The sequence below is a fragment of the Watersipora subatra genome, chromosome 4, assembly GCF_963576615.1.
Source record: "Watersipora subatra chromosome 4, tzWatSuba1.1, whole genome shotgun sequence".
Lineage (NCBI taxonomy): Eukaryota > Metazoa > Bryozoa > Gymnolaemata > Cheilostomatida > Watersiporidae > Watersipora > Watersipora subatra.
In genome coordinates, this window is record NC_088711.1 from 61,292,856 (window position 1) to 61,316,398 (window position 23,543).

The 23,543-nt window shown below is 36.9% G+C and overlaps 1 protein-coding gene across 6 annotated transcripts in view; it reads right to left on the reverse strand.

Moving 5' to 3' along the window:
* Window positions 1-1,661: 1,661 nt before the first annotated feature.
* Window positions 1,662-23,543, reverse strand: part of LOC137395289 (unconventional myosin-XVIIIa-like) — a 70,341-nt gene continuing 48,459 nt past the window's right edge. For 3 of the 6 annotated variants that reach the window (XM_068082170.1, XM_068082173.1, XM_068082169.1), the window contains 10 exons: window positions 21,772-21,895; window positions 14,108-14,305; window positions 10,454-10,688; window positions 9,510-9,637; window positions 7,793-8,023; window positions 5,975-6,196; window positions 5,337-5,522; window positions 3,808-3,929; window positions 2,724-2,747; window positions 1,662-2,196 (listed from right to left, as the gene is read on the reverse strand). In XM_068082170.1, coding sequence (XP_067938271.1) covers window positions 2,154-2,196; window positions 2,724-2,747; window positions 3,808-3,929; window positions 5,337-5,522; window positions 5,975-6,196; window positions 7,793-8,023; window positions 9,510-9,637; window positions 10,454-10,688; window positions 14,108-14,305; window positions 21,772-21,895 — 1,513 coding nt within the window. In that variant the 3' untranslated portion in view covers window positions 1,662-2,153. Of the gene's footprint in view, window positions 2,197-2,723; window positions 2,748-2,947; window positions 2,994-3,807; window positions 3,930-5,336; window positions 5,523-5,974; window positions 6,197-7,792; window positions 8,024-9,509; window positions 9,638-10,453; window positions 10,689-14,107; window positions 14,306-21,771; window positions 21,896-23,543 lie in introns of all 6 variants that reach the window. The other 3 variants (XM_068082172.1, XM_068082171.1, XM_068082174.1) reach the window with 3 other exon arrangements.

A 23,543-nucleotide genomic window follows, 5' to 3' on the forward strand; every position in this document is an offset into this window, starting at 1 on the left:
TAGTTGTAGTGGGCAATGGTAGTGACCAGTGAGTATTTATTTTTAACAGTTATAATAATGGTGGTTACTTTTGTGACTCCAGAACATGCCCAACTTGTCAACCAGTCGTATAAAGGGAACAAAAAAGTGTCCGAACAGATTTTACAATACTGTGGAGGACGGGACAAATACTAGCCATATTTTTAAACAACACTATTCTTTGTGCTTGTGACAACGTTATTCCTAGATAGCTTTGTGTATTTTCTTTACCTAGTTATATAATACTTTTGTGTGCACCCTTTCAGACCCTGTTACGTAATACTGTATTTTTGGGCCTGCTTCGCAGGCCTGCCAGCTCACTCTTATATCTATAATTGTCTAGGCCTGCCTCACAGGCCTGACACGATACAATGGATGTTGCATAATTGTGGGGGGGGGGGGTAAATGGTATATAAGGAGAAGGCATAGGCCAACTCTTTGGGATTATTCTTACGGATTCGATGCTGTTAAGACGAAGTTGCATATGTGCTTATATACATTAAATAGACTATACTTATTCTTACAAACTGCCTACGTTTGATGCCTGCCTGGTTGGCTTAATAAGGATCCTTCTGCCAGAACTGATCTGACTTCAAGCACGAACTGCTTTGGGAGACACCTAAGGAAGGCTAGGGGTTGGCTGCGTTACGATCGGACCTGATCAGAAATGCGATAGCATTGGAGATCAGGCTCTCCAGTAAGCTAGCCGGGACCTAGATTAGCCAAGATAGGGTCTCGGAGAGCAGGCCGTGCTAGCGTTCCAAGTGAGCCTGAACTGAGGGCAACCAGCCACGGCCTGATCCGACCACTAGGTGTCAGGCAGGCCGACGAGAGGAAGGCCCAGTGTTCAGACTGCACCCCCTTGCTAGGAAAGTAAAGCTGGCTCAGCTACCGGGGCCAGACCTTTACAATACATATGTGGTATTTTTATAGCATTAGATGACGTACAATTTTATGCTAATTTGCATCAAATAATATGCACAGGTATTAAATATTTGTTGTAGCGAATAGTAGTAGTTAGTAATAACGGTAACCATGATTGTTGTTTTAATTTTATTAATAAAGACGAGTTAATAAAGGTTCGAGCTGCGGTAGTTATTAAAATTAAGTTTGCATCGTGTCATTTCATTTGCTTTCAATCAGAGTTACAAATAAGCCGACCCTAAGTTTTGTAACAAAATTGTGTTTTAGAATCGGTTTAGATGCGTGGATATACGGTAGATTTTAAGGCTACAATCATCTTTATTATTTTTGTTCAACTTGCACCAGCAAGTAAGGTAAACAATTTGTGTGATACCATAAATATCTTTACTTTTTGTGTATGAGAAATTACACAACATAAATTCATCATAGCCTTTCAGCTGAGCTCTTTGTTTTAACAACCACTATACTAACCTGTTTCAGAGAAAGTAAACCAGCCATTTCCCAAAATCAACCCATCATCAGCGGACAACCCAAAGCTATCAGCCTCTACTAAATCACTGACAGAAAAGCTACGAAGTTCCAAATCCAAGGTAGGTACAATATGGCTATCAACTTAATATTTGTTTGTATCAGCTGAATTCTACTAACGCTTACAATGTACGTAGTTTTGGTGCACCTCTTACAGGTCAAGGCTACAAGTTAATAAAAACAAGCCAAGGTTCACTTCTGTTTGCTGTCTTCTCTATAGCAATTGCTAATGTGGATCCACAAAGCAGGCCAGTATATAGTTAACAGTTAATTTCTATAAAATTGGTGTATCAAATACAATAGTTCAATATGACAAGAATAAACTCTACTAGAAATGCATAATGGTACATGATAACATTGGTTTTGGTCACCTCCGAGAAAAGCTAAGCGTCCATCGAGTGTATAGGGGTGCTCTATTTCCCGTAATCACCCGATAATGAATTTAAAAACAAGCATAACTACAATCCATACCATATAACAACAACAATAACAATATGGTTAAAACAATGAAAAGGTTAAGGAGTGCCTCGTCAGCTCTCAACTTTCTCACTTTACATGATGTAAGGTATTCTAGGCAATTCCCTAGGCATTTCCATATACAAACAGCGGAATGAAAGTAAATATAATAAAAGCGTTGGAAGAGTGAGACGGTTTTGTTAAATATCTATGGATGTAGACATTCACTAGCTATAGCCACCTTCAGAATCCGTGTCAGATTCTCCGTGCCTGCAAAAGAAAATGAGAATGAGACTCTATATTCACTTGCTGACACTTGACAAGAATAGCACCTTTAACAGCCTGTAAATTGTCCGTAACACGATGCACCAACACATAACAACGTTGACATTTTAAATAGCTTGTGGAGAAATACTCAGCCATCTAATTGTTATTTTTATGAGCATTATGCTAAATATTCCCGAGCCAGCACTGCGTGAGCCAGACAACCATTTAATGACCATTTGTAGAAATTCCTTCCTCACATGCGCGGTATGACAACCGTGAGATTTTGCATTTAACTCACCCAGCAAAACGTTGTTATTGTGACTGCGTGATAAACCTCAAAATGTACAAGAGCACTAAACAGTTCCGTAGAGCATGGATAATGTTAGACTAAAAAGCTCTGCTCATCACCAGATAAAGTAAATAGCCTTTACTTTATGGTAGGCACGAACTATCTAACAATCAATACATGTACATGTATATGTGCAGAAGAGACAAGCTTCCATAACCGGACAATGAGTCCCTCAGATTACCTTTTTTCCTGTACATGTTCAGTCCTAGACAAAAAGTAATTTACATCGTATAAAGAATTATAAACATTGTATGCGAAATTGCGGCTAGCTCGACAATGGGAAGCAAAGGTAGCAAATTAATTTCCTGCGACGCAACTTATTGGGAGACCAAGGAGACTAAAACCTTGAGCGAGACCCTAACCATAAGCTGAAGGGATGTCTGTAGGGGAAATGTGAATACCTACACAAATGTCATAGAGCTCCTTCCAACCACACAAAATGTGTACCTCTCTGAGTGGAAAAAATAGATATAAACCGTAGAAATTGAATCATTCATCTAAGGCAAACTATAAAATGCGAAATCTTTTGGAACCAGTCTTTTATCTCATAGGTGCCTATTAGGGATCAGCGACTTACAAGATAAATTCAAACCTTGGCAACTCAATGTACAATAGATTTTTGTCCTATCCAAGACATTCCTAAGCATTTGCCAGTAGACAAAAAATGTCTACAATAAGTAAGCGTGTGCACAGGCAAATGTTAGTTTTCTTTGCGCTTATCAAAATTGACAATAGCCCGATGTCAACAGCACAATATTGATTGACAAATTAATGAAAGTAAATCATAGATACTGAACCAGTAAAGATCGACAAGAATTTGGTCAATGCATTATGAAAGATTGATCCTGTAAAAGAAATTTATTCATAGAATATTAATCTCAAAAGTTACCTAATAGTAGAGGATTTTTAATTTTGCTTAATTATATTTAATATTGTTTATTTTGGATCACCAAAATAAACATTTAAAGTAAAACTATAAAACAACAGTGAAACAATAGTGTATGCTTTCAGAATTATACAATTAATTCTATTAACCTTCACACAGCTCTAGCACGCTTCAATAGCTAATACGCCATACATGAACACATAAAATCACACATCACAAACCAGAGTCTATCTCATAAAAACCCTGTACCAACAAACACACAGTAATTTTCCATTGTACTATAGTCGTTTTCTGGTCATGGAAAGTGACTAAATGGCACAGCTAAAACAGATGCGAAATGCTTCTCGTAACAATACTAGGCACGGGTTTGGACACTTACTCATCATCGGAAAGCGTTGATTGTATTAAGGTTGATTGTAAATTTTCAGCTCGTTTATGTGCAGATTTCAGTTCAGTCTGGAGTTGACGGATTTCCACATCACATAGTTCTAGTCGCTGATTCTAAAAGAGCAGACACCTTATACAATGTCTGGTCGGGATAAGGCATTACATAGACTATAATCACAGAGGAATAATAAAAACCAAAGGGCTGTAAATCAAATGTAAAAAAAGCAAAGATAATATTTAGAGCTGTTGTGGGTAAAGAAAATAACCGCTATGTAGATATGTAGAGGCATAACATTGGATTTTTTCCTTTTTTCTTTAGTTACCATATGCTGAGTAATTCATAAAAATATAGAAGTTTTATCACTAGATTTTGTAATATAATCTAAAAAATTGTAATTTTGGTAATAAATCAAACATTGTCGCTTGTTTATGCGTCATTATTTATGCGCCAATAAAACCGCCAAAATTACCCCAGCCGGCACGACACTTCTTGATTTTCTTACCCCAGGTAGGCAAACTATGTCGAATATTAAGGAAAGAAAAGTGACAGAGGAAAATAGAACATTTAATCCTACGTGGGCTGATTCGTTTGCTTTCACTGCTGATAAGACTGGTTCATCAGTTTGCTTAATATGTAACGAACAATTTGGAAACAAAAAGTCAAATGTCGCAAGGCATTTTCAGAATAAACACGCAGCCTTCGCTAAAAAATATCCAGAGGGAGATGAGAAGAAAAGGCCATTTCGAAACTGCCACGTGAGGCTAATTTGAGCAAAAACTGCTGCATGAATGACATTTGCTGCAGTTAGAACTTAAATTAGGTAGGCATTCTGTTAAAAGGACTGAATTAAACATGAAGTTGCAATTTTTCTTGAAAGTAACGTTATAAACAACGTAATATTTTCACGTTACGACCAAGTAATCATTAGCTATTTTATCGTTCTTTGCAAAAATGTATTTTTTTTCTCAGCAATTAAAATATTATACACGCCAAACCTTTTCGTTTTATGTTGTAAACATGGTATAAAAGCTAAACAAAAACATTACATGTAGTATTTATGTATTTTTAATTTAAAATATCAAAGGGTGTTTGTGGCTCCCACTGCATTATTTCCTGGGGAAAACGGGTCTAAATGGCTCTTTGAGTGGAAAAGGTTGCAGACCCCTGAAATAGACCATACACCAGTTCAGATTAACACACCGGACTGCTCAAGAGCAGACCTTGTCACAGAATGTTGGGAAAACTTTCACTCTTAAATTCTTCCGGTGCCAAGGAAGACAACCCTGACAGAAAATCTAAGACGGCAATGTGAAACCACCTTAGTACTTCTCAAAAATTCATAATGTCTAATCTAATGACTGGAAAAGATCATGACAGAGTATCGCTTATAGTAGAATATTCTTAACTAACAATAAAGAAGACAATTTCAATTTACAAAAATGTGGCTGTTGCACCGATTCAAAACATACAAAATTGTTAAAATATTTAGCCACCATATTTTTCCAGAGAATTGCACTTACCATGTTAGCAATAATTTGTGTCTGCTCTATGTCTTTTCTGTGTACATCATCCGCACTCTCAAGGGCCCTGCTAAGCTGTGATTGAATTTGTCTACTTCTTCGCTCTTCGTCTGCAATCCTTCCTGTTAACTTAGCGATCTCATCCTCCAACTTTTCGCTATGATCTTTTGCCTTTAGAGATTGGTTCTACAACCAATGAGTCCTTTGGCATACACCACACTCATCCACTAGCTTCACAACATTCCTGTACAAGCAAACTGTACTAAATATTGTAGTTTCTGGACTACAAAGGTTTCTGCCTTAACTTACAGCCGTGAGCATGCATTAAATTGGAATATCTAGACAAAAGATACTGTTGGAGAGGAGCTATGAATGCCAAACATCACAAATGCCATTGTAATGTAAAATGCAATTACATGCTCCACTCGATGAGCCTAAACAGTTTGTCATACATGTAGTTGTCAAGCTCTAGCTAAAAAGTGCATCAAACAGGCCTGAAAACAACAGGTTGGCTTTGATTCCCATGAAAGTGGTTAATTTATTCTCTTCCTACTCAACAACAAATCACCAACTGGTGTTTGGTAAGAAAAAACCTGATTAGCGCGGAATAAAAACAAATGCTGTAAAAAGTGTTCTACCTCAAAGCGTGTCCGCATGCTCTTCTCATAGTCCAACTTTTGCTCAACCTCCAGGCATTTGGATTCAAGCACAGCCACTCTATCTTTAGTCACATAGTGAGTATCAAGATGAGCCAGCTTGCTGTTGGCACAATCCAGCTCCTCCTGTAGCCTAGCTTTCGCCTCAGCGAGTGTTGTTACCTGTTCATTCAGGTCTCGTACTGACATGGCTGTAGAGGAATTCTAAAGAGACGGGCAGATATATACTTATCATTATTAACAAGCAGAGAACAAAATAATGAATACTATGTGAGTGCGTATTTGCTAGCAAAGTAATGCTGTATATCAGCTACTGACAATCACCCAACTTCTATCGATTGATTTGGACCAAACAGCAAAAATGATTGATTTCAGTCAAGCTAATCCAAAATAACAACTTGGTCTGAGCTTTGTTAGAATGATCTGAAGTTGTTATTCCATGGTATTTAGCAAAGATGATAGCATTAGTAGCGATAGAATTGCTCTAAAATATCTGGAAAAAAATAGAATTTGCGACATTTTTACTTGATTTTGAGTTTTATTGAGCCGGTCAGTTTTTCTTTTATTGCTGTTATTTTTAATTGGCAAAATTAAATTTCAAACATTTGTCGAAAGTTGAGAGAAAAAAGTGGTGCGCATCAGCCAAGATTTTTTTTCAGGTTCATAACAAACCGTGTTACTCTCTTCCTCACTATGGCAAAATGTGTGTCCAATGAGAAAATCAAATTTGATTTCTGCAAATATTGTACTGCTACATGGTCACTACTGACAACAACAACGGACGATTTCTCAGTCATGACTTTCCGTGACCCTGTGCGGAGAATTGAGATGCAAAACAACTACCATATTTTCAGAACTATAAGTCACTCCAGAGTACAAGTCGCCCCAGCCATAACATGTATAATGAAGTAAAGATATGGGAGACAGTAAAGAAAAGTAAAGACATTTTTTGGGAAAATTTATTTGATGAAATTCAACATCAAGAACAGACAAGTTATTTAAATGACGAACAATTTAAAAATATGATAACGGCAACAACAAGCTGTACAGTATGCCTATGCAACATGACCCAGCTGAGAGAGTGACTGGCATGTTAACATAACATGTTATGGATTATTCCAATAATTATAGCGTAAAGAACATGCTAAGAAATTTACCAAAACCATCTCTGTGTCACTCCAAATACGCGGTAGCTAAAATCCAATGGAATCTTCATCCACAGTGGTACCCGTCAACTACTTAAATACCGGAGGTAGAATAATCAGTCACCTAGCTTTTATATTAGCATACGGTTAAAATTTGTTTTTTATATTTCAGCAAGAGCAGCCTTTGGCCAATCGAACTTTTCTTTCTGCTACTCGATGACCGCTTTTGGCTGCATATTTTACTACAATCGCAGTATGTAATCTGCGCGATACGATTTTTTTTCCGATGCCATTGGTCAGTTGTTCAATGCCTTCTCAGTTGCTTTTAAAAGTTATAGCAAATGTTGAAATTATCAACATAGCCCTAGAGCAATTTACCGTGAAGACAACATGTGACAAGACAACTGGTATTCGGGTAATGTGCTAATGATTTCACACATAAGTTAACCCGTGTAAACTATGAAAAACACTTATAGGCTGTAAAATATGGTACTTCAGTTGCACTCAACTTTCAATTCCATTATTTACATGCACTTTTCGATGGTGGATACAACCGGCATGATTCGAATCAACTAAGGTTAATAGAATTATATGTTTGACAACAGTAGATGGGATAGAGAAAAACTTGCTAGCCACAAGGCCATCTTCGTGTTACCTGCGCCACTAGCGTCTGATAGCGTTTGAGCAACTCGTGAATCTCTTCATCCAGGTCTTCCTTCTCGTTCTCAATATCAGTCTTGTCTCTCATCAGCTTGGCTGCGCGATCCTCAGCTTCCATCTTGGATTTACTAGCCAGCCCCAACTGAATCTGACATTCTTGCAGATCCGTTTCTAGTGAGTGCTTCGATTTTAATGTCGCCGTCAAACTAGCCTGCAAATCCTCCAGCTGCAACAAGAGGACTTCATTGTTTCCACAAGCAAGTTTAAATGATCCGTACTTTTTGGTTACAGTTCAGCCCTAATTGGAAATTCTTAATCAGCAAATTCTTAATTAAAACATTAATCAGGTGCAAAATCCTTGCTTTTCAATTTAAAACTCAAAAATCATAGTTCTAAGTATTCTGGAAGAGATTTATGAAATTTATTTCTATGAATATAACCGATAGATGGCAAACTTCTGAATGCGAAGGAGGATTATTTAATGTAGATAATAATTTATTGATGAGTTTCTGGCAACAAACAGCACAGATGGTAGTAAAGGGGTTATTCACCAAATTTTGAAATTAGGTTTGCTTTTTAATTTCATGGATTTTACACAGTTGTGAACATATGTTTATAATTTTATAGTATTAACCTTGTGTGCTTTTTTAAAACAAACGTACTCTAAAATATCTTTCCATACCAACTTTAACAATTAAAGCCCTTTACAATGATATAATAAATAATAGTTATACAATTGTTTTGAACACTTAACGATTGTTGTGGTTACAGCGACACGCATTTGATTGTACAAAAACCTAAAATAACTTCTAAATGACTGCAGGTAGTTACTCATAGCAATAATTAAAACAAATACACGGTAGTATATATAATACACAAAACTACATTCAATGGAAATGCAAGCTCAGGGATGGATAGACTCAAGCTACGAGAGTGACAGAGATCAGATGTAACCTAATGTAACATGGGTGAGGTAAAGATTTAAACTAAATTAGCCTATATATTATATTTTTTATCATTTGTTTTACAAATTTTTTGTGTTTTATTTACAATTGTTACCAACCCCTTCATTTGTTAATCTACTATATTTCAAAAAATTTTGAGCATCCTTCGTTGAAAAGTGTTTTGGATAGAAAGTTGAAATGCTCAAATTTTTAACGTTATGTTAAAAGGTTTGTATGTTAAGGTGCCCACAAGTCGCTGTTTGAATGTACTCACAACTTATTCAAAATTTGATATTATGATTATTTACAGAATTTCCAATAACTACTACATAACAATAAACTCAAGCAGATTTTGACAAGGCCGCATTTGCCCTCTGTCATTTAGAAGGTGTTCCATCCTGTTATCATTTCATCTTTAAAATGTAATTTCCTGCTCAAACTTTGCTGGGCGTAATGTATGGAGAACAGCTTAGGAATTTGCACAATAACACACTGGAGTGTAAAATACACACAATTTCAAACTTGACTAGTAATATACAGCAAATATGAGTTAGGACACATTGTCATTTTGGAACCTCGATGAGAGAAGTGATCAGAAAAAGAAGTCTTGTATGTTGCTCCATACATATACACTATACAGCTAATAATGTTACTATAAATTAAAGTGATCTAGTAAATTTGTTTTTATCACAATTCTTGGTCATAATAACAATTCTGATTCAACGATAAATCTTATATGGCAGACAGACAACTTTGCAAACCAATTACCTTCGTCTCCATTGTCCTCATTTGTGATTTTTGATTTATCTGCTCTTTTATTTTCTCAAGTTGCCCTTGTGAGTCCGTAAGCAGACACCGGAGTCGTCTTATCACAATCTTCAGCTCTTTTTCTCTTTCTGAAAGATATCCATTAAGCAGCCCTTTATAAGAAACGTATACATATCTCAGCAATCCGATGATATAGGGTGCACAAAATATTATCTACTTTTGAAATGATTAGTTGTGCGCATTATATTTGATGCAAGTTAGTAAGTGAACCACATAGACAAACCTATTGCTATGGTTGCAGTTTTAATTGCAGTGCATCAGACTGATAAAGGAAATCAAAATACACATAAAGCATCAGTCATCATCAATGGTGTTGCACATGAGAAATAAAAAATGAGAAATTAATTGTGCAAAGGAACTTGAGACCCTTGATTCACAACATGCCAAAAGCATTTAATCACAGCTAGAATGTCATTGCAAACATTTACTCGTAGTTATAATACTACATTGTTAACTTTTCCAGTTTCCATTAAGGTTACGGTGGGATTAGCCTAAAACAGAAATTATCAAAAGCTAAGTTCGTGATTACAACACGGTCTCCTATTTATCAGTCGATCAACATGCTCATTAATTTTATGGAACCACATTTTAAAAATGTACAAGACATCAAGACTTTAGAATTCAAAATCAAAACAAAAATCTTGAGACAATCTAATACACTGTATATCTGACAGGCTAAAATCTGTTAAAATGTTACACTAAACCAATTGTTAGCAAACAGCAGTAGTCATGGCTTTTGTATGGAAGTATGCAAATACATGTACGTATGCAGTACCAGCCATTATCACAATACCCTCATTAGTATTTTGAAACGTTTGTGATGCCGATAATTGACAATTATTGATGATCCGCTATCTACCACAATCATCTCTCCAAACACTCACCATGATCTCTAACAGGTTCAGCATCTCTTGCACTCAAAAGCTTTCTCTCTGCCTCCCTTCTTTCATGCAGAGCTGACTGAAGCTCCTCATCCAGCTCGGCTATCCTGTTCTCATAGTTCCTGGTCTTCCTCGTTGAGGCCTCACGAAGTTCATCCATTTCCCTTTCCAATAAGTCTAGCTCTTTCTGTTGTTTTATTTTCATTTTATCAATCTCCATTTGCAGCTTCAGTTTAGTCTGAAAGTAAAAAAGTTTTGCTCAATGACAAATAGGAGTTATCCTCCCGCACACTGCCAATGAGGAATTCTAGAATCATCAGTAAGCTACAGCATGATATTATTCGATGGATTTAAAAATTCGTGAATTTGTGGGCAGTTCCACAAATGAATTAAATCGCAAATAATTAGAGTTGCTGGCTTTTTAAAAAGATAATAACTACTACGTAAACTTAAAAACTAGTAACCAGGCGTAGTCAGTAAGCGGCTGAGTACCAAACTACTTCGTGACCATCGTCGGGGTTATAATTGCGCCCATTGCAATGCATCACAATTCTTTACAAAATTATTTCAAGGTTGTCACAATTTTTTCAAGTCTCAAAAGTTACTCTTGCAGTTTGTCGCTGTGAAATAACCTCCAACAATTTCTAATACTGAAGTTGACATTGACTTGCAGATACGTTTACATATCGAATAGAAAAGTCAGCACAGAAAGTTGGACACGCACTATACACTTGCGAAGGCTTTGCTTTCTATTGCTAGCTGGATTCACAGACTAATTTACTCATGTAATTGTTTCTCCGCTAATAAAACGAACCGCGAAAATACATGAACAGACAACTTCTGTGAAGTACAACTCTGTAAATCAAATTATCCAGGGGGGTATATTATATCCAATACACAACAAAGTTGTGAAAATATCTGCATTGAATGGAAGCCAGACTGGTCTGCACTCTACACTGTCACAACAAAATTTCTCCCCTGGTAAAAATATGTTCTTGAGAGCATTCAAATAGTTGAAAACAACATTAATAAAAATTATTAGTTTGCACATCGGCATTGTTCATACTGATAATTACTAACAAATATATTACAATTATTACATTAATGTATGTTAAAACAGACTAGTGTTAGAAATAGCTGCTCAATACATTCTCGAAGTAAATCTGGATATTGGTCACATTTTTCACTTTCTGCTTTCCTATTCACAGAAAAGTATGGAGTTGTCAAAACATTGTACACTATATTGACCATGATAGAATAACTCTGACAGTAATTATTCAAGTACTAAAAATGCCTTCAAGCAAGGTTTTATGGATTCCAAATGTTAGATATAATTAAAACTGCTTCAAGTTGACGAACAAGAGCCAACTAAATAACTTCCCTAAATAACTAAATAAGCATTTAAGTTTATCGGTGAGATGGCAGCTGGATAGTCTACTATTACTAAAATAAATCCTATTTTCTCAAACAGATTGCAACTTGATTTCATAAAATGGTTAGAAACTGCATTCTTAACATATAATACCAGATTCAAACAGTTAATTAAAGAACGCTGCACTGGTATTAAATATACGTATGAAGAGAGGCTTCCACTAGCATTATTCATAGTAAGAAGGTGATAACTCCTAGTTGAGAAGTATAAAAGCCTGGCCATACAGACCAACCAAATGCATCCTTTGTGTATCAATGTTCTCCACACAACAGGTTCTTGATGTGTGTTTTTAAAGCGGGCATGATGGTCTACATTAGTAGAGATGAAACTGATGCATTTTTGATTGGCAGAATTAGTCGATTATAATGATGACGATTCTATTTTATTCATTTCTAATGCATGCTGGTCGGGTCTACAGTTGGCTAAAGACCCTGACAACATGGCTTTATACAAACTGCTATTTCTATATGGACAAAGATATTCTCACCTGTAACATTTATACGCAAGTTATTAGCAGGAATTGAGACTGGTTATAAAACATTTCAGATGTTTTCAATAATTAAACATGTTAAAATCATCTTTTTAGTTAAATTCATGACATGAATTGTTTTCAAGGTTGTTTTCATAGTTTACGTGTAGCTTTTTTCTTTAGAGCAAAATCTATCAATACACATAGCTGTACAGACATTATTGCTATCACAAATCGTTGATGATTCATGTTACAACACAAATACTTTGGCAATACTTTAATAACGCTACTAGAAAATTCAGCAAATATGCCATTGCCTTCACACAACTAAACTGAGATGAATTCTTATGAATCAATTTATTCCTCAACATGAGACACTGTTTAGTAGCATCGGTATGTGCAGCCACAGCAATTATCTACACTACGAGTCAGTGATGCATTTGGTTGGCAAGTGTTGTTAGGCTTAAGGCAGATGCCAAGTGACACAACTAAATACAGACCCATTGAGCCAAGAGCAACAGACTACCTGAACGTTCTTGAGTAACATTCGTCAGAGACATGAGTAGAACTTGGCACATCAATATCAAAGCAAAGGGAAAAATACAATATTTATTTTGCTAAAAACTGAAATCCCGGGTAATAGCCATTCCAAACCAACCAAAAGACTTGGTGTACACCAGACGTCATCGGCAGTAGCTCCTAATGACATATCATACTGTCAGTCAATTTTGAGACAGCCCTATCAGCCTTCTGCTAAAGTGAAGTACGATTAGGCCAAACTTGACAAACAATGATAGCAGTCAATGGGTGGATAGGGCCTTACAAGAGTCTATAGCAGTCAATGGGTGGATAGGGCCTTACAAGAGTCTATAGCAGTCAATGGGTGGATAGGGCCTTACAAGAGTCTATAGAAAGCAGAGGCTATATTAGAAAGAGGCCTTAATGGAAGGTTATTGATACTAGGTGTAATTTGACAGTTCATTAGCTCAACCACCTGAATGGCAATTGAAAGCAGGTGTCACCAGGTGCTCTTAAACATAATGATACCTGCTGGTTCTAAAAGCCCAACTTTTAGCATATGTAGCAGTGTGGTTCCGTTGTCATATGTAGACGTATGATATTAGAACGTGAAGCGTGTCAAATAAAGGAGAAACTCGGGTGACATGACAAAAGGATGAGGGATGTGATAAACAGGATTCAACACTGACTCATAAAGAGGCTACAACAACAGCTTTTGCCAAAAAATGGCAAAAGTTGAGTTGAACCAACAACTTCTTTTTGTGAAACAGGCTTTTCGATCTCACTATTGGCTCTCCTGCCTCTGATATGCAACACAAATAAAATGGCCATAAATTTGTTACTAAGCAAGATGGCTAATGTCATAACTTCACATCAATCACAAGCTTGAGAAAAACAAGTTATAATAAAAGATGATAAAATCGAAATTGAATACCGAGAGACTTACGAAACGTGTGGCTAAGTTTAAATCTCTATAAATGTGATATTATCACCTGAAAACAGGTAACGTGCCTCTGCCATTAAATATATTTTGGAAACCTTTTACATTCTTAGCTTTTTGTCATATGATTTGCAAGCTGGCAATTAACCAAAAAAAATTCGAGCAACTTATTGACAAAGGCAAAAGTCAAGAATTGGACTACACAGCCACTCATCCACTCAGAAATAGTGTCGTCAGTAGGCATCTTACTTTGTAACGGAAGATTGTGAAGAGTATGAAATAAAATTAAAGACTCACCATTTCGAGCTCGTGCATTTCCTGCTGCAGATCACCGATGTCATCTTCAGACTCCGCCAACTTCCTCTCCAGGTCGTGTTTACAAGTTCTGAGCTGGATGAGCTCGGAGTCGCCCACACATGCTGACTTCAGCTCAGTCATCTCATGCTCCAATCGCTTTAACTTGCTCTGCAAGGCGTCTCGCTCTATCGTTATGTCCTGCAGAAAGATGTCTTATGTCAACACTGATGGCCACAGTGCAAATTAGAGAATAAAAATACAACCATTTGTTTAAAAGGTTAAACAGCCTGGAAGAACATCAAGTCAACTCAGGAGTGAATTCAGTGATAATGTAGTGGTTGATCACGAGCGAACTCGCAGCTACAAAGAGCGCTTCATATTTTCATCTGCGGCTTTGCCATGATTAGCTAACTGATAATCAAAACATGTTTTGAAAAAATCTTGAAAGAATGTAGTTTGACTTTTAATAATAAAAAGACTCAGTCATTCTAAAATAATATAACAGCAGTTGTATTCTGAATAAAAATAAATGAACAGAAAAATTAAAATGTATATTACAAATGCTGTAAAACAAATGTTCCTATAAGTGTCAAAGACAAACAATTACATGAGTGTCCAGCATACAGCATACAGCACTTTGTACAAAGTGCTTGTTACAAAAGCGGGTGCTAGCACCGAAATTTCGCAACTTCTCTTGGTTTTGCCTTCAATACGCTTCAGACGTGACGAGGAACCCTGGAGCGCGAGCTAGCAGGGCTCTGGCTGAGTTGCTAGGAAAAATATACATGGTGCCCAAGCCACTATTAAATGAGTTTAAATATTAAACCTATTTTCAAATAAATTAAATTTCACATAAACCGTGTGAATTACAGAGTTATTCCTACAGTAAATGTCGGGCGTTACGAATCAATACTCCTTAATAGGTTGTTTAAAATAGTGAACGCCTGCATGAGTTTTCAAACGTGACATTTCCACTTCTTCAGGAATAAATGATCATCTTATGCAAATGGGAGGCCTTAAAAATGCTGAGTTATACCCTAGGACACTTATGTATTCGCCTCATCTAACTTTCGCGTTTTCGTGGAGTCAGTGGAGTCTCGCAAAAATTTCATGTGCAAAACTAAACTATCATAACGAACGAGCAAAAACGCCAAATTAAATAGCTTTGTTCATTGATAGTCCAAGAAACAAATGGCAGCAAGCTATCAAATTGCATTATCGATCTTGCCCACACCATTCTACCTGCAGTTCACAATTACAAACTAGTCCCAAATTGAAATTTTTTTTTATCGGTGAACTGAACTTGAAGAATCTAATTATGTTTGTTCCACTGCATTCATTTTCACATGACTATATTTTCGCATTCATCAGAGCTGCGAAATTAAGTTGCAGCAAAATTTTACTCTGTATACTACTCATGAAACTAAATACCAGCGAAATATAAGTGTCCTAGGGTATTCAAAAACAGCATTTGATTTAAGAATGGATTATTCAACAGTAATTGTAATCTGCTAACAATGCTATATATAAATGCCTTACTATTAAAAAGTTGACCATAAAGAGCTAGGCTATATATTTAGAGAACACAGGCTATGGTTGGCAGCTTTGAATCATATTTTGATGTTTCATGAGGTTCAGTAACTATGCCTACAAATTCGGTCTCTGAGCAGAGCAGATAATTTCATTTTATGAAATATCTGGATAATGGAGTCGCTACGTGACAAGTGAATATAACTTCCGACAGAAGCTTAGGTTGATCAGGCAAGTGCAACCGAGGCTCACATTTGATTGGACAAACTATTACTTGTGAATCTAACATTTACTTTGGTCCAATCCTCCATTATTTATGAAAATCATGTGACAATAGAACAGGAAAGAGCTGAACCAACGGTAATTTTTTGAGTGTGTTTTGGCCCACAAGCTCGCTTATTGGAAACTTTGATTGAAATCCGCACAATTTGGAAGCTTGGGGTTGGGTACTGTTTGGCTACACCCTTACATAACATCCTACGAAATTCTAGCCAACATTAAATATATACACCATACACTGTTTGGATGATCATAACAAGATAACTAAAGCCCATGGAAACGCTGATTAGATTTGTGGGTATAGGGAGCCACTAGCCCTCCTATCAGGGATACTGGTAGCTGATAAACACGAAAAGGGCAGGTAACTCAAAACAGTACGTTTGTTATGATAGCTCGGACAGCTGCAGGAGTGAAACTGTTACTCAAGTCAGAATAATGTGATCAGGAGTTGGTAATATGGTGTCAATCTTAGATAGCTATTGTCCTATAAGTTTATTGGTTCACAGGAACTAAAATCAAAACTAATTCTAAGAATATATGGACTAAAGGTGGACAGACACACAAGCTCAATGCTATGACAGACTACAGCAAGTACCCAATATAAAGAGACAGTTGCTGACAAGTTCAGCCTGAGCAACAATATCGTGGTGACACCCACATAAATACCAGATGTGAATTTCATCCATCCACCCACACTGAATAACTCCCACACCAGTTGCAAACATTCTACATATTAGCTCTAATTCTACTACAGCTTCCAACCACTTGAATTTTCCATACATGACTAGTTAGACAGATGATTAGGTATGGAGCAGCGGTAATCTGACCAGGATCACTACGATCTATCATCAGTTTTATGTCTAATGAGATTCATCCAATCAATACCATGGCACAAAGGTTTACACTGCGGACTGCAGTCACTCAACGACTATAGAGAGCTTTGTAAGTAATCATTACTCGACTAGCAAAACATTCATTTCTCAGCGTCACCTCTAATTATCTGCTTCCTGTGTTATATTATTGGTTGTTATACAGATGAGAACATGTGTCTTTGAGGATTAAAGAGTAGAAATAATTCATTTGCTACGAGATCAGTCATTACCAATGCTGAGAATAGCTGCATAGGATCGTGAACAGATTCGGCTTGTGTATCTGAAGTGTATGGAAGAATGATTTCATGGTATCACATGTCTACAGCAATGCTAGTTAGACAGTGTGTCATTATACCACATATTTGTGCTGCTAGACAGCTGCTACTAGGCACTTGATGACTGTTTGTTTCAGATACAATAATGACATTGTTTGCTGTGACCCCATATCTAACCTCTACCTTTAAAGTGCAACATAAGCCCAACACAGAAAGCAAAGCTCATAGAAACATGACATCGAGGACTTGCAAGCTTGCAAACCTGTAGTAATTGCCTGAATTGGACTGAAAAACCTTTCAATGCAGCCTAACGATGAAACCTAACGACTTATAATCAAGAAACTATGAGAAAGACACAAACTGAGAAAGATCTCCCAGCCGGAAAAGAATTATAATTGCAGCATTGGAGATAAGCAAATACACAAGCCAGTCCCTTCCTTTCCAAGAAAGACAACAACAAAACTTACGGTGTTCATATTTATATCCATTTCAGATGATTAGCTAAGAGGTCAGCTTCTTACACCGGTGTTTCACAAATACAAGACAGTCGTTACAAATGGAGTAGTTAAAATCGCCTTGATAAAGTCAACCAATCAAAATACTAAGGCTCTCATTACAGAATCCCCAAGAATAGGTTGGCCGTAGCGGACATAATCTACTGAAGGAAAATCTTGAAAAAATTAAAGTAGGCCAGGTCTTCAGCAAGCTAAAATGCAGATAGCACAGCTTAGTTAAGATATGACATTCCAATGTCATGACAGTAATTAATTACTGCAAGGTATTATCAAAGGGGGTCATCGACTAGCACAAAAAGATCGCATATAGACCTTCACTAGATGTTCTAAACCCTTATCACCATAAATCTCCAAGCAGCTTATTTGGCAAGCAACTATCTCAAATAACAGGTGAGATTATGGAAGCGTAACACGCGCACACACTATCCATCGCGATAACAGAGAGCGTCCAAGCACATCAACGCAGCACTCAAACACCTTGGCAGACCGCTGCCCAGAACAGACAGAACCATAAGAATTGCTGATCCTGAGCTGCAGTCAGACGTTAAAGATCTTCCTACAAAACTGAAAACTGAGATTTCCTCCGGTAGATCAAGCATAACAAAGGCGCATTGTCAAGGGAAATTATGCAAACACTAAGCATTGTGTTCATATGCACTGCCGGCGGGCTGATACAAAAACAGGGACAAAAGGTGACAGCGCCCAACAAATTGCCCATTTGAATAGGATACATGATTCAGTGTAAACCTAATGACTGACTTTGAACAGTGACAACTTAGTTTAGATGTTAAAAAGTAGCATGAAAACTTATTAATAGTTAACGGAAGGAAGGTGTCACCTTGTAAGGTAAAAGGTATGAAGAGAAACAGACCTAGTTTGCATAGGCTCCTCATTGGCTCCCCAAACACCAAGACTCGGGCTAGCTAGAAAACTAGTGAAATGTTTTTTGTAGCTGGAATAACAGGAGTTGTCAGTACAGTTAGTAATAACTTTTCATAGCATAAACATGGTAGTTTGCCTTTTGGTACGCCTTTTGGTATGCCTGTGCGCTATTGTCCCTTTGAACCCTGGCTGTCCTTGCCGATGTGTGTCAGTATCCCCGGGCAAATTGTCCAATGGTAGGAAGTTTTGAAACTTTCATTAAAAATATCTTAATATGCTCATAATCCAATATTTGGTAAAACACTGGTAAAAAATCCAACAACACAAAGCAAATGTTGACAAATAGAAAAAAATGTTTCGCAATTCTTCGGGCTAAAACCATAAAAATTCATACGATTTTAAAAACTCATAAAAATCCTTACAGTCGCATCATATTCATCGAGCAAACGTTCATCATCGTTTTATGACTCAAAGTAATAAGAAAGATTACAGTTAGTATCATATGATTCTTCATCTGCATCACAAACATCCATGACCTACCAACAAACGAGTCGTATCAAATTTTTTCGTCATATCGTCCCAGTAAAATTTTTATTCAATGAATGAAGAAAATAAAGATATTTTTAATTGGTTAGGAATGGAAGTAAAACATTTGTTCTAACGCCCTGTGCAAAAATTAATTTGATTGGTTTATGTTGTTACTTAGAAACAGCTTTTGTAAATAGAGCCATGTGAATGCCGGTATTCCAGTCATTAGGGTTTCTGACACACCCACGCAATGCCGAAATACCACCCGTTAAAATTCAAAGGGTTAAAAGGTCAGGTTGCCATTTCCACCGTTTAATGGTGGAAAGCTTTTCGTGTTGAACGACAGTGAAATTTACACCAAATGCTGCTTAGGCCTTCCAAAGAAGGAATACAGTTTTCAAGTTGTATGAATAGTTTGCACCGAGTTATTTGTGTTTTATTCCAGCTTGATATCAGTAAAACTATTGCAAAAGCAATTAACGTTTTCAGTGATTCAATATTGTGAAATCAGTTACAAAATAGCTCTATGCTTGCATTTGAGTCGGCGCGGAGAACCATGGCTAGATGTAAGACATACTGTAAAACCCCTATTTGAATGCTACAGCACTGTATTCAAATAGAGGTTTTACGGTATATTAGAAATCCTGCACATACATCACTATGTTTCCATGACGCGCATGATTCACAAATTTGAGACAATCCGCAAGTTACCCGCATCATGGAAAGGGCATAAATCCGCAAACTAAGTGAGTTTTGCGAAACGCAAAACTTAATCGAAAATCCATCACGCTTGCGAATAATGGAAACAGCACTTGCAAATGATGCGCATTAAGATACCCCGCCAGCAATTCAAATTTAAACAATTTCAATACTTTCGTCTTCCTTTCTTGATCGAGTTTCTCGCGTTTGCAGCGCTAACACGTGCATCGCTATCTGCATCGCTAATTATTGACCTATAGCGTACATTTCCTTACTTTTTTTCAACAAGATGCCAGACTTAATCGGCATCATGCCAATGTCCATAAAAACACTTAATTCGCACGGTAACACAACTCCACATGGTAACGCAGCTCCACACGACTCCAAATCTGCACGTTGCACTTCATGCGTGTCATGCAAACATATTTCATACAACTTCATCATTGTCAGTGACAGATGAGTGATGACACGGTAAATGGTGATATTGCCCTTGCTAATAAGGATTATGAATTGCAAGCCTTCTTATGGCAGCTCACGAGGCCTTCAGTATGACGGCATCTGACACCTTCCAGCTATGGTACCCCACACTAACCAGGCAGATGTAATGGACAAGTGTTAGAAAGAACTGTCTCCAGAGGCGGCATGGAACTATCAGCACTAAGAACATGATCTGTAGAAGAATAAGGAGGTAGAGGGTGTGTGTAGAACAGGCATAACGTAACACATGAGGTCATGGCATGACAAGAGGAAGCGGAGAGTCATTGAACCAAACCCTCCCAGCATATATGCTAATTTGCCTTACAGATATGAAGCTTGCAAGTGGAAGTGACATGGAGAGGCAGGTGAGTGTGCTAAGGAGTGAATAGAAGTCTGCTGCAGCAGTAATTCTAGAGGCAGCATTTAACAACTGTATTGAGAAGCTAACCCATAGAGCCGCCAGCTAGCTGGCACCATCGTTGGGCCTTAGCAGAGCTGCCTAACACATATTCATTCTCATAGCAGAAACACAAGTACAAAGACACCACAAAGTGAGGCATAAACTGAGATACACTACAAACTTCATGACCGGTTGTAGTGTACAAGTGCAAACGTCACAGAATTTGGCTGAATTTCTGTATTAGTTTAAACAGTTAAGAACTCGGCCCACATTATTTAAATTGATTGAGAGTAGTTGCAAATACAAGCGTTGTAATACTATATTATTATATATCAAAGCAGACCAGTTCTGGAGGTGAGAAAAAACTCTCAAAGCAAATATATTTGCTAAATTAACTGATATGATGACAGCCTGCAGTTTAATTGAATCATATTGTTTTTATTATTAATGTATAATTCAACAATTTATCAAAAGCTGAGGTGAATATATTCGGTGCTCAGGTAAAATGTTTATGTTACACAAAATCTGATGTAACCAACATTGTTCCAACTATTGCTCTACAACTAGTTGAAACAGTGTTCTTATGCTCAGCTTCTATACTTCTATAACTTTTATACAGCTTCGTAATCGTTTTCGATCAAATGAGGGCGTAAATGCTCAACTAAAATACATCAGAAAGAGTTGAGCAGTGTCTAGTCTATTTAATACAGATATTCACTGTGACAACTTAATAAAAATATCCTTGAGGTATTAAAAAGCTTAAAGAGTTATCTCCTCATTACTAAAAACCAACAGAGAACGACTCCTATAAAATTCATGTGATTTGCATGTATCGGAGGTGCAATTGTAGAAGTAATTAGGTATAGCCTCAGATTCTAAAGGTTTTAAATGCACGGGCATGTTGCAATATAATGGTATATGGAAGTGCGACTTGAGCAGCTATTTTAGTCGACTAGATTAGATAAAGACGGCCTATTGAACACCTTTACACATAGCAACAGGCATAAGGACAGTCCCAATGAATTTGAATGCATTAAGATAGGTCCGATCATAACAGAGACTTTAGAGTGTTTTTATTGCAACTGAATAAATTAACAAGCCACATTGAGAAAGCTACCACAGCTATCAATAGTAACCCATGGTGGGCGCAAGGAAGGAAACAGCACATATAATCACTGGTGTTAAACATCACATACAACCATATTACCTCAAGCTGCTGACTGACAGCGTACTTGTGCTTCAGCAGCTGATCCCGTTCCTTCTGCAGAAGATCCCTCCGTGCCTTTTCCCCGGCTATATCATCGGCATGCTGGTGGAGCTCATTGTCAAACCTGCAGAATTCAGAGAAAATCGGCTGACTTGCTTACTACTGTGAGTACAGACTGAGAGAGAAGAGTAAGGAAGTAGATGCGAACAGATAAATCTTTTAAAGTACCAGTGAGAGTAAAAGCACGTTTACACAGCAAGATGGCTTCATTCCGAGCATTGCATCATCACAACATTGCATCATCACAACATTGCATATTTGAATCTCTATAAAGGGGTGTCTGATTATCCTATGTTGGGCAAACTAAAGTTTATTCTATACCGTAATATACATAATATATTACATCACTACATTGCATCATAATATACACCGTTAAGTACACTATTATATAAATGATTATGCAGTTATATACAAAAAAGAGTTAATATCTCTCAGTTATAGAGAGATATATCTCTCTATAACTGAGAGATTGAGTTGAGAGTTATATCTCTCAAACCTCGACATGCAAAACTATTCCATTCCAGTAATTGCTTCGCATATCGAAACTATTAATATTGCAGCAAATATTCTTACACCAATATATTGGTTTTGGTTAACTAGTTCTAAAGTTCAAACACTTAGTGATAAATACTTGAGGTAATTGCGTATAGCATTAACACAGACATATTATATAAAGCTAAATACGAAATTAAATTATATGTACGAAACTAAACAATGTAATAACCAATAACAAAAAATTGTTTAGAGTGAAAGATGAAAAAATTGAGTTGTAACCTTGGCGATACAAGAGATGGACTGTAGGTAGGAGAGCTGACAGGCATACAGAGCTGTAACTTGGACTATATCTTCACCCATTTCAGACCTTTATCTTTGCATCACTTTCATTTTCTTCGACATAATAAACTATCAGACGGCTTCAGAGATTTTTAGAGAGTGCATCCAAAGATTTCTGTTCATATTTTCTATTATTTGTTGATTTCATTCAAACTAATCTACTCACGGGTGTCTAATTATTTGCTATAGCAAGAGACAACCCTTGTCTATTATTACTGTATATATCTGCTAATACTGATCGTAGAGCTGGGGCTCAGCAACCGAGCAGCACTACTAAATATTTCTTGTCTACTGCGTGTTGCAGGTCACTGCAGCACATGTTATGTTAGTACTGCGACAGTCAGCAAAGGTATTTACTGATCATTTTTAAGTCGTTTAGAAGAAACCAAGTTTACATAAACACAACAGATAGAATTTTTATATTTTACCTTAAAGCACATCAATTACATAAGTACTGTTTCAGCTTATTCAATATCTTGGCTTTCAAATGAGCCATTGTTTGACATGGTGACAGACTTTGGTTGGCGTTTATAGGATTTCCCAAGAGCTCTACCAGAGAAGTGTTCAATGGTATAGGCTCGGAAATTATGACATCACATTTTTCATATTCGGTGTTGTGTGCTCTTACCGCTTATTTATCAACTACGATAATGACGCTAATGCAGGCGAAGGTAGGACAACTCCAAAGAACCAATGAAGATGACAAAGGAATCAGTGTCATTAGCTCTGCATGTACAGATTATTTCTATGATAAATAGCTCAGATTCCAAGCATCAGACTATATTTTCCTGATGATATTATGCACTAGCTCTCTTTTTTATTGTGATGCTGAGGGGCATGCCTGAGGCTAATTAACTTCAAGCATTGCGTGATCTTGC